The 13,070-nt window shown below is 35.6% G+C and overlaps 1 protein-coding gene across 1 annotated transcript; it reads right to left on the reverse strand.

The window, feature by feature from the left end:
* Nucleotides 1-2,319: 2,319 nt before the first annotated feature.
* On the reverse strand, nucleotides 2,320-5,820 carry LOC107668077 (zinc finger and BTB domain-containing protein 43-like). The gene is made up of 2 exons (XM_016459890.1): nucleotides 5,660-5,820; nucleotides 2,320-3,768 (listed from the first exon to the last, which is right to left on the reverse strand). Exon 2 carries the CDS (start codon nucleotides 3,744-3,746, stop codon nucleotides 2,505-2,507), a length of 1,242 nt encoding a protein of 413 aa, XP_016315376.1. The 5' UTR covers nucleotides 3,747-3,768; nucleotides 5,660-5,820; the 3' UTR covers nucleotides 2,320-2,504.
* Nucleotides 5,821-13,070: the final 7,250 nt, after the last annotated feature.

Genomic DNA, 13,070 nt, shown 5'->3' on the forward strand with positions numbered 1-13,070 from the left:
TTCCGCTTACATGATTGTCACTTGTTTGCTCTGTTTGAGGCATATAGAAATTTGCACATTCATAATAAAAAAACATATTCAAACATTATTTACATACTACAATTCACCAATACTTGGCAACTGCCAAAACAACATGTTTGAAATGCTCTTTAGTGTTATACTAGCTTACAACACTTCCAGTTATGATACAATACTCTAAGAAAAGCCCTATTTATTTGATCTAAAACTATAATAAAATTAGCTTACATTTTGTTCTAATTAAGCACTGATTCAATTCCATGCACCACCTCAAACTACTGAATACCACAGCCTCAGAGGTATTGTTGTAACAGAGGTTTGCAGTTAATTCACAAACAGACCCTAATAACAGACTACTGAAAGCCAGACATCCATTCATGGCACATTAGATTCAGAAAATAACACAAGTTAACCCCCAGCTGCTTTTCTACAAGAGTTTTACAGCCCTTTCACTGTCTTATAGTTGGCTTTTTGTGCTCTTTAGACATTTGCATGAAATGGCTTTGTGAAGTAAAACAATAAAGATGTGTTCTCTTTATCATTTCACTGATATTTGATATTTACAGGTGGCTGTGCTTCGATATTTGATATCTTAAATCCACTTTACTTCAATACTAAACAGATGAATTTTAAAAACATATCAAGAACAAGTCATGGTCATGTTTCACCCCCCTCCAAAAAAAATTAATTGATGGCAATATAAAGTAAGTTATATTTTGCATAAAGAAAATAAAGCCTTTTTTCACTACCAAAACGATCATAAGATATCAAAAAAAGTGTGACAATAAAAAGGATTAATCTCTATTACTGTATTACAGTAATAAGACTATAATGAGAATCCCCATTTAAAATACTGAGAATTACAAACAAACGAAACAGTAAAACAAATTACAGTAATAAATGTGCTGAATAAGGTTCAGTATCTTTATGCAAAATATTGTGTTTGTGTGTGTGTGTGTGTATGACCTGGACATGTTTTTCATAAGATTCGCCCATATAGGAGATGACATTTATAATATTTTACAATTATTATGGCACATTATAAAAACATCTGACAAAATTAACATCACATACAAGAACACTGTTTGCAGAAGGAGATGAAAATGTCAATGCCATTAATGCAGCATTATGTAAGATTTTATTTGACTTTTTCCCTTCAAAATCCTCCTAATAAATCTGTTGACTTTTAGAGCATAAAATGGATTAGAACAGATTAGCAGCTGAAACAAGCGCTGTTCTCTGTGAAATCCTATTGGAAACGCTCTGGCTACAGAGATTGGCAATAGAGTTGATGCCAAACACTGAATCCAGCTCAAATGAAGCAAATGATATCCAGCATAATGCTGCATCGGGGAATATTTCTATTTACATAAGATAAAACTCCAAAGCGCTTAGTGAGTCTTTAAACCTGAATATTACGACAGCATTCAAGGCTCTTGTGTAGAATGTGGTCATATTTTTCATTAGAAAGTCAACATGAAATGGCATTTTACTACAACGTCTATTAAGACTTCATGTTGACTTGATATCATTCTATGAGGAGATCGAAGATCGGTCAAAAGTTTGAAATAATTCATGTTTTTTAAATGTTTTCTTAAAGAAGTCTCTTCTGCTCACCAAGGCTGCATTATTTCATTAGAAATACAGTAAGACAGTAATATTATGAAATAGTATTACAATTTTGAACAACTGTTTCTATTGCAATGCATAAACAAAAAAATTATTCTTATGATGCAGAGCTGAATTTTCAGCATCATTACTCCAGTCTTCAGTGTCACATGATCCTTCAGAAATCAATCTAATATGCTGATTTGCTGCTCAATTATTAATAATGGTATTGTTATCAATGTTGTAAACAGTTATAATTTTGGTGGAAACCATATTGCATTTTTTCCACATTTATTTGAAATAGAAATCTTATGTAACATAATAAATGTCTTTACTGTCACTTTTGATCAATATACTGTAATGCATCCTTGTTAAATAAAAGGATTAATTTCGATTTAAAAAAAAAATCTTAATGGTTATTTATAACGTTTTCCACAAAAATATTCAAAACTGTTTTCACCGTTGACAATAATCAGAAATGTTTCTTGAGCAGCAAATCAGTATATTAGAATGAGTTCTGAAGATCACGTGACACTGAAGACTGGAGTAATGATGCTGAAAATTCAGCTCTGAATAGCAGGAATAAATCACATTTTAAAACATATTCAAGCAGAAAACAGATTTATAAATTGTAATAATATATGCTTTTACTGTATTTTTGATTAATAAATGCAGCCTTGGTGAGCATGAGAATCTTCTTCTAAAATAATTTCCAAAAATGTAATTATTCCCAACTTTTGACCGATACTTTACACCTGAACAAATTAACTGAACAGAAGGCCTCTTTTCAAAATTGAGGTGCTTGTTTAAAATACTTCTGCTGTGTACAGTGGCTAGTTTGGCATTCAGGTAAAGGATGCTTCCATGCTGAGGTTTCTCTAGCAGATCTGGGAGGCCCGTCGGGTCTGATGGGCCTTTGCGCACGTGGAGGTATGTCGGTTGAAGCTGTCTCTCCACATGAAGCGTTTGGAGCACAGGCTGCACTCGTAGGGTTTAATGCCCGTGTGGATCTTCATGTGGCCCACCAGGTGATGCTTCATTTTAAAGCTTTTGCCGCAAACGGCGCAACCGAACGGCCTCAGACCCAGATGCATGCTCATGTGCCGGTCCCTCTGGCTTTTGTGTGTGAAACTTTTGCCACACTGGCACGGATAGAGCTTGTAAACCACCGAAGCGAAGCCTGAGTGAGAGGTCTGCTCCTTTGAGCCACCGTCAACTGGCGTCTCATCTTTAGAAACATCAGCACCTCCTTCGAGCTGAAGTTTATCCCTGGACGTCGTGTTGGAAAGCTCATCCGAGGCTTGCGAAAAGCCCTCCATGGAGGTCCCGTAGAAGTCTAACGGCTCTTCATAAGAGCAATCTCGATCCAAGCACTCCACCAGTTTCTCGTCAAAACAATCCTCTGCGGTGTTTGGATTGTGAGAGTTTTCGGCGCCACACAAGCTGTCGCAAGCATCTCGATTCTGCTTTTCTGATTTTATATGCACCTTCTTTCTGTGTCCCATTATGCTCGGCGGCACATAGGCCGGTCTAGAGCACTGGTTTTCCATTGCATCCGAGCCATTCTCACTGCTCGGATCATCTGGAGACGAACAACCGGCGCTTTCTAACATCCCTGGACCTAAAGCAGGATCTAGATCGGCTAGATCTTCTCCTATACCTGCAGTCTGACCAGCGTCCTCATTATCAGTGGCATAACCATCACCTTTTGGAGACGATCCATGGTCGATCCGTTTTTTCTTCCCTACTTCCAGAAGCTCAGTGCATTTGTCCACCACGTGCCACATCTGCAGGAAGCTGGCGGCTGTTAAGAAGGAAACCACCTCTCCGGACGGCACCGAAAGCCCTCCCGTGTAGCACGACAACAGGAGCTGCTTAAAAACGCACGGATGCATGACGTCTGGCAACACCACGCGGGCGCTGTTCTTCAGCAGCACCTGATCGCAGAAGTATGGAGAGCTGGCGGCCAGAACCGCACGGTGGGCGCGAAACTGATGGCCGCCGATGGACACGATGAGGTCGCACAGCTGCCCTCTCTGCCGCTGCTGGTTCAGCTTCTTCAGGAGCGAGCAGGAAAAATTCGGGAACTCCACGTGGAAGGAGTTTGCACCAGTCTCCATGATTGTGTAGAATCTAAACACTCTGAGAAAAAGGCAGGGTAGATTAGCATACTAGTCGAAATCATCTATACTAAATAGTGCAAAGGATCAAAAACCTATGCTACATGCAAATTACAAAATGCAAATGATTGCATAATTGGAAAGCAACATAAATAAGCTTCACTGTCTGGTCAAACTTTGCAATATAACAAACATTAATATGTGACCCTGGACCACAAAACCAGTCATAAGGGTCAGTTTTTGAGATTTATACATCATGAATAAAGCTGAATAAATAAGCTTTCCATTGATGTGTGGTTTGTTAGGATAGAACAATATTTGGCTGAGATGCAACTATTTGAAAATCTGGAATCTGAGGGTGCAAAAAAATCAAAATATTGAGGAAATCGCCTTTAAAGTTGTTCAAACGAAGTTCTTAGCAATGCATATTACTAATCAAAAATTAAGTTTTGATATATTTACGGAAGGAAATTTACAAAATATCTTCATGGAACATGATCTTTACTTAACACCCTAATGATTTTTGGCATAAAAGAAAAATCGATAATTTTGACACATACAATGTATTTTTGGATATTGCTACAAATATACCCCAGCGACTTAAGACTGCTTTTGTGCTCCAGGCTCACATATGATATTTATCCCAATGTTATCTATGTGTTAAGCAGAAAAATCACATGTCTGTTGTTGTTCGTGCATTTATGTTATGCAAATATTTCTGTTCATTTCTATGTGATTTTATGGTATTATTATTCAGTATTATGTTCAGTGTTTGATTTTATGAACATTTTAATAATCTTGTACTATAAAGGGTTTGCAAATGAGCGTGTAACTGTGCAGACAGGATATGTTATGTTTTTGTTTTTTTGTACTCAGCCTACATTTCATGGTATTGTTTAACTTATTTCACAGTAATGTCAAGCATTTTCAATGTCTGATTTTTAAGAAGGTTGCAAATGATTGTATAATTGTGCCGTCGGGATAGCAAAATAAATAATTGTCTGGTCAAACTCATACTGATTTAGCAAATATCTGTAGTAGAAAATATTAATATAAAATGTAATCTAATATTTATCCCAGTGTTATCTATGTGTTAAGTAGGAACATCACACGGCTGCTGTTGTTTATGCAATAATGTTATGTAAATATTTCTATTCAGCCTATGTTACTCCATGGAATTATTGAGCAAAACCAAACAGAACTGCGAAGCTATATAACAACAATACTAAACTTAATTACATACTATACAGTATTCATTTCATTTTATACGCCATCAGCCTATAAGGAATCGTATCAGTTAATTAATTAAACAATGTGTAGAAAAATAATAATAATAATTTGCATAAGCTCGACTATATTATCCGCAAAAATGCACCATTTTATACAAATACTATAGTAACACAGTCCGTATATAGTAAATGTCAGAAATATTGTGAAAGTGTTTTACACTGATTGCAGGAGGTCAATTGTACTTTATCGAGATTTTAGTAACAATAACTACATGTAGTAACTATGGTATTTTGGCGGTAACTATGGTTTCCATGGCGACATTTTTGTAAGGAATTATAGATGTTATATGGTGAGATGCAAGTGATCACAGACTGCAAAAACCACAATTACATAATTTCTGGCGGTAAAATCTAACACATGGAAATAAAGATAACATAAAATCTTAAAAACAAATCTACGTCGATAATCGGAGGAAACAACATATATTTGAAACTAGTTAACCGTCGAAATTCACAGTTCAATATATCAGAGATCAGGCTAACCTGCTATACTGCTAGCTAGCATATCAAGAGACTTTATGGATGTTAACAGGCGACAGAGACATTGTTGTTCAAGAAGGAGACGCATAAATATTAGTACAGTTTTCTGCCTCACTCGCGATATAATAAAAAGTTCCGTCTTACCGTTTTTTGCATCATTTTAGTCCGGTTTTCTGAAAGCTAACTTGCCTCCTTACTTCCGAGAGCCAGAGCGCTGCGTGCGGCTCACGTCATCACGCACAGTCGCGTGGCGCAGGAAGAAATGTAAACAAACACGCCTACTTTCCGCTGGGAGCCAGATTGAGATTTGCTTTTTCGGCGCAGCTATACTATAGAGTAGTAGACAACAAAAACAGTGACACAGAGGTGTGATCAAATAAAATAATAAAAATAATACTAAAAAGAAAAGAAAATAATAAAAGAAAAGGAAAGAACACAAAAGAGGAGCGAGAAATAAACGACAATAGGCTAAACTTAAAATAAATTATATTAAATTCAATTTGTAAACACTAATGAGGTGCGAAAAATCAAATAATAAAATAAAATTAAATACACTGAAAGCTAAGCTACTCATAGTGCTTTGTGGTAATGGTCGTAGACGTAATATTGGCAAAGTATCAACAAAAGAAAAAAGAAAAAAATACTAAAAAAAAATGTTTTTTTTTTTACTTTTATTTTTAAATGACTTCTTAAACGTTAGTAATAATCTGGTATAACAAGTAGAAAAGCTTCAAGTGTTTTTAGGCTATACTCCTAAAGGCCTTCAGTAAGGATATTCTCTTGCAAGCCTTATGGTGTTATTAAAATCCTTTTTAACATGTTCAGACAGGTTCTTCAGGTTTTGTAGGTTGCTGTGGTCTTAATTAAAAATATTAATTGATGTATTTAAAAAAAAATGCTCAGCAGGTGGCGCTATAGGATAAACGCAGCACTACAGCAACGGACAGTTCGGCCCAAAAGTGAGCTGTATTTTAAATGTAAAAGGAGAGCAGATCCTTAAATGTGTGATCAGTTTAATTTAATTTCCTCTAATAAAAACTAAATAACAAAAAAAAAAAAGCGTCATTTAGGCTCTTCTTCCTTCATGTAGAAACTAATATAAACAATATAAATATAATATGGCGAGACTAATATAAACAATGCTGTCCATGTTGACTTTTAACATCACTGCAGTTCTTATGAAATATAGCCTACATGTCTAATAAAATCGCCCAGCTGTCAGAGTGTAACTGAACTCATTTAGTTTTCAGATATAGAACGACTGAGTCACCTGATAATGCTATCAGAAGCGCTGAATATTACTGTTACCCACTATATTGAATCTTTCTGGAATGAGGACAAAGGTGACTATTTATTCATTTGGTATATGTTCAACAGATATATGTTCATATATCTGCTGCCATTAAGCTTTGTGAAATGGTGGCTTATATCATTTGCATGAAAAGGCTCTAAGTTTTCTCTTAGACAACAGTGAGATGAACAAATGAAGACCTCGTGCTTGTCAATTTTTTACCCTTTTTTACCCCATACAAACTGCTCAATTTTTTTTTTGTGGCTTTTTTTGGTCATTTTAATGATTATATTCATTTTATTTATTCGTTTCTTTATTTTTTATTTTAATAGTTATTTTAGCTTTAATTATTTTAATTTGAATTTTATTTTAGTAAGAAATGTTGCTGAAATACAATATATTTAAGTTATATAAAACTTAAATAAAATATATTTATATTTCAGTTAACATTTATAATATATATATATTATCATTTTTTTATGATTTGTTATAGTTTACAATAATATAACCCTGACTCAGTCTGATCCCCAGTGAACTCAAACATGTCTGAACTTAATGATCTGAGCTGCAATCCACATTCATTTTATAAGTCTACACTTTTACTGTACATCAACTGTTTCCTTGTGTTTTTATTTCTGCTAAGGAATTTTAGGAGAAACATCTAGGACAACGTTGATATTGAATCCTCCTGATGAGCAATACACTTCTTCTCTGGGGAAGTCAGATTCTGTCTCTCAATTGTCAAAGTTGGTTTAAAGATTAATATTATACCGACTTTAACCTTCTCTGAAGCTCAATAGCCATAAAACAATCAAAATCCCTTCCCTCAACTCTAAGAATGAGCGTCCAGAGGTTTGATTGAGTCGTGCGGGAAAAACGAAAAGGCTTCCGTCCATCCCTCCTCACCTTCAGCAGAAAATCAATGTGCCATTACATATCCTACTGAATCAATATTTTGATGGACACACTATCAAGGCCAGCGGTGACAGAAAACTCAATGGGCTTCCATTATAGATCTCAGGGAAGCACAATGGTGTATGATTATATTCCTACCGGCAATCTCACCCATACTGACAGACAGTGAGTGAAGCACAAAACATGGCATAGCTCAAGAGAGACCTTGCCAACACTTAGCGTGCACACTCGCCCAAACTGCTCACGGTAGATCCTACTGATCCTTAGGTTTGCTTCGCTGACCAGAACTCAGTCACTAACACCTCTTATGGAGAACTATTATGGCACTATTGCACAGTGATTTGATCAGAAACACCTGTGCCTCGTGAAGCTGTCATCTACTTTCTAGTGTAGAAGGAGACTACTGAATGTATTTTATTTCTTGTGTTACTAAAGGTTAAAGCGAAGTGATGCAAGATGCATTAAACTATCGCAGCTATGGAGAAACTTGACTGAATGCATGTTTCTCTTTCTCATGATGTTTTGATCTAAAGGCGTTCACTTAAATGTCTGAAATGAGTTTTGTGGACATTATTGTGCCTATGTATGAATTTCCATACAAGCAGACAAATAAAACACTTTTTTAAGATGGTAATATTGTAAAAGTTCATAAAGTTGGTTGATGATTGTCTGGACTGAGCAGACCTGGAATCTTGACAAAGAAAAAGCTCAGATAGTTTGCATTGGTTCTACATATTTTACATTTTCTTGGTCACTGTTTTTGCTTTGATATTTCATATTTGGATGACTTTATTTTAATGTTAAATCTAAAAAAGAGTTGGTGTGACCCAACTTTTGACTAGTATGGCCTATTGTATGCTGGAAATGGGACAACAGTCAATTATACAGGGTTACAGTCATTAGACAACTTATAAATGCCCATTTTTTACTTCTCTCCCTCAAATAAAGTCAGTCGGGTTTATTAAAGATGCTCATATTCATCCTAATATGACCCTGTACTGACACCTGTCAGTCTGGATGCATGATGTTTGTTTACTAACTGCTGCTTCACACTGAAGATATATTTTGTTTATGTTTTTTTTCTTAATTGTTTTTTTCTTATTTGTATTGCTTTTTGAGAAAAGCAAGAACATAAGTTGCCAGGCATCACACATATCCCATAATCACATGCAAACATGGAATCCATTGCCTCCACTGCACATTCGTCTTTTTTTTAAGCATAAAACAATAAACATAAAATTCTCCATTTTCAAATTGTCCATTTTCTCAATTTAAATGCAAACATCATTTACTTTTTTTTTTGACTACTCTATATATGGTAAGATAACTTACAGTTAACATATTAACAGGTTTTACTGAAGAACTTTGACACCTTTTTAAACAACAAAAAAAACCCTGTCTATTTTCTCCATTTATTCACCACTTATTATTTAAGACTTTTTTTTTGGCAAATGGTTGCTTGCATAGATATTTGATTTCTCACTTGTACTCATGTTTGGACTGTCTGGTCGCCACATTGTCTTTAATCATTTTCACCATCATAACATTAAAACCATAACATTAAAAAAATATTTTTTATTGATTTTTACAGTGATATATATAATGCATTACCTTGACATATCAAATATTAATTTTTACTGTTACATGTTTCTAATATACTAAATTTCACAATAATTATTTCAAAAAATATTTTTCACTGTAAGTTAACTAATAGATTAACTAACTTTTTTTTAATATAAGTCTTTTTATACATTTTTAAATATCAGAATTACAAAAGTGATGATTATTGTTGATGACCCTGGTTTTTGTACATGGTTTCGATTTGTTTTTAACTTTTACTCATTAAGTTTTGTGCTGTTTAGTGAATCACACACACGCTTCTCAGCTTTTTTTGTAAACATTTTTTTTTTTTAATTAGCACAAAATTGCAGAGTGCACCTTTAAATCCTCATATTCAGAAGAATTTGATCTTTTGTAGAGACACGTCGAGCAGACAATCCCCAGACTGCAGTAGCGTCTCAATCAGCTGTACACTCAGGAGTCATCAGGCCCAATTGAGGGCTTAAGCTCAGTTCTGGAGCTAATGGTCTGAGATGGACTCTGCATGCCACGGCGCAGGTGAGACGGAGCTGTTCCTGTCCAGCCGAGCGGAGATCAAACCCGAGGCCGTGGAGGGGGGAAGTCACCTGTGTCCACCTACAGCTCTGGAATCAATAAGTCTGTCATCTCTTTGAATATTGGCCGCAGTAATAGCGCCGGGCGATTAGGGCCACTTCCCTGGGTATTAACTGCATTTCTCATCCTCAGAGACCCGGGCCAAGCCATGGAGAACAAAAGCCTGTTTGATAAGACCGGGGGCCTTGTCTCACGTGAGATCAAGGTGGAGATGGGCTTGGGGTCGGGAACACGGGAAGCTTCGAAATGAAGGAACTCTGAGGCTTTTGGCACAGAGAGAACTTGGATTGAAACCTACTACTTTGACGAAAGCTTCACAGAGTTCAGGTTGGAGCTTCACAAATGCTATTGTAAGAGGAGACTGACCTGTGGGCAAGTCTTTTCTTCTTTCTTCATCCTGCAGAAGCTTCGGTGAGGGCAGTTAGAGGAATCCCAACCCAGCCTCATTAGAAAAATGTGCCTATGGTCACATTTTCTGCAAAATGATATTGCACTATTAAAAATAAAAGTTCCAAAAGGGAGTTTTTGCAGCGAAGAACCGTTTTGGGTTCCTCAAAGAACTTTTTTAAAGGAACAAGTATGAACACTCTTAAAAATAAAGTTTCCAATAGAGGGTTTTCACAGCAATGTCATACACTCTCAGTAAAAAAAGGTACAAAAGTTGTCACTGGGGCGGTACCTTTTCAAAAGGCACACCTTTGTACCTAACGTGTCCATATTGGTACCTTAAAGGCACATATTAGTACCTAAAGTGTACATATTAGTACCTAAAAGGTACAAAAGTGTACCTTTTGAAAAGGTACCGCCCCAGTGACAGCTGTTGTACCTTTTTTTCCTGAGAGTGTAGAAAAAACATTTTTGCTTCCCAAAGAACCTTTCAGGGAACAGTTCTCAAAATTTTAATAAGAAACTTTTGTGCAATGGAAATATTCCATGGATGTTAAAGTTTCTTCATGGAACCATCAATGCCAATAAAGAACCTTTATTTTTAAGAGTGTAGAACATTTGAACAATCTAAGAAACCTTTTTCCACTATAAAGAAGCTTTTGTGCAATGGAAAGTTCCCTGTAGATGCCAATAAAGAATGCCAATTTTTTTTTTTTGCCAACAAATCAGAAATGGAGCTGTGATGCAAACGCCAACATGTATTAGTTTACCAATCATGAAAAAAAAAAGCATTTTGACGTCATAACATAGTATTGTGCAAAGGAAATAAGTATTTATTAACTAACAATCTGCCCCCATAATAATAATTTGTGTGAAAAGGAATAAAAGTTGTTGCCATTTTACTGCTACACTCTTAAAAATAAAAGTGCTTCAAAAGGTTCTTCAAGCGATGCCATAGAAGAACCATTTTTGGTTCCACAAAGAACCATTCAGTCAAAGGTTCTTTAAAGAACCATCTCTTTCTTACCTTTTTATAATCTGAAGAACCTTCTTTCGCCCCAAAGAACCTTTTGTGAGACAGACAGGTTCTTCAGATGTTAAAGGTTCTTTATGAAACCATTTAGACAAAAAGGTTATTCTATGGCATCGTGAAGCACCTTTATTTTTAAGAGTGTATAGTGTTCATTTCAGCTGGAAATTGCAGTGAATTGTCTGTATAGATGCTTTTTTTTAATTTTGTAAAAATATAGTTAGAATCCATTGTTCACCTGGAGCAGATCTATAGCTGAGAGCTCTGGATCGAGAGGACTAGTGACAGGAACATCTGCAGGGATCTAGAGAGGCCTCACTGGATATTCAGTCAGGGATATGGAGCCTTTAGATGAAGATGGGATACAGCGCTGGGAAAGAAACACGCATTCACCTGTGAACTCCAAATCAAATCAAGCCATACAAGTGCTATATGTGCATGCAGATATAACAGATAAAAAAAAAATACAATATACGCTTTTTGTCCATTATGAAAATGTCACTTCCCCTAAAAGCACTTGATGATCACTAGCAATTACAAGCAGCAAATCTCATGGGTGTGATAGAAAACATATGTCTTGCCCAGATTTTCTCTTTCAATTTCGAGTATGATAATGCAAGCACAACATTTTTTTTAAGGACTTAATACTTTTATTCAGCAATGATGCATTAAATTCGAAAGTGAAAGTAAAGACATTTCTGTTACAAAAGATGTCTGTTTCAAATAAATGCTGCTCTTTTGAACATTCTATTCATCAAAGAATCCTGAAAAATAAAATGTAACAGTTTCCACAAAAATATTCAGCAGCACAACTGTTTTCACTGTTGATAATAATCAGAAATGTTTCTTGAGCAGGATATTAGAATGATTTCTGAAGGATCATGTGACACTGACAACTGGAGTAATGATGCTGAAAATTCAGCTTTGATCACAGAAATAAATTACATTTTAAAAGAAAAGTTATTTCATAATAATATTTCATAATATTACTGTTTTTACTGTATTTTTTATCAAATAAATGAAGCCTGGGTGAGCAGAAGAGACTTCTTACAAAAACATTTTAAAAATGTTGGTTAAATTTATGTTATAATACTAGCAAAAAATGACTATAAATTTAAATATTTTTTACTGTAAACATTAATATGTACTACCAAAATCCCACATCACAGGCACACTGTACAATGGCCACTGACCTACATAAATTTCATCACAAAACACTGAAACGTTCACATTAAAATATATTTTAATATTTTACCATAGAAGTTAGTGTATTGTCTTGTTATATCAAATTTTCACTGCAAATGATAAGGTACTTCATATTTTCCATTTGTTTTACTGTTGCATTTTTTTAAATCACAAGCATTTTGTACAGTGTACATTGGAAAAAGAGATTCAATTTGAAATCGCAACACTGATCCCGGGTTCACCTGTCGAACTGGAGTCACATCTCAGAACGGAGCGCATAAAAAAACATGCCATGTCTGACCTGAAGCACAAGACTGAAAAACAAGAAGTCAAATAGCAGCCAAACATAAGCAATCATCTTTTGATTAAAGCTAAGCATCCCCACCTGCCGCAGCAGACCACATCTTTCATCTACATTCCAGAGCTCAGCGTCTGACCCCTGGTTTGTGTCTGTTATTTCCAGACAAAAGCACACAGAATCCTGGGATTGTTGTCTGTGCCCCCAGCGCAGCGGCGGCTGGAGGCAAACGTGACTCTGGCCTGAAGAACTCACCTTTCATTAAACCAGCAGA

Source organism: Sinocyclocheilus anshuiensis, unplaced genomic scaffold, assembly GCF_001515605.1.
Source record: "Sinocyclocheilus anshuiensis isolate Anshui unplaced genomic scaffold, SAMN03320099.WGS_v1.1 scaffold245, whole genome shotgun sequence".
NCBI classification, from domain to species: Eukaryota; Metazoa; Chordata; class Actinopteri; order Cypriniformes; family Cyprinidae; genus Sinocyclocheilus; species Sinocyclocheilus anshuiensis.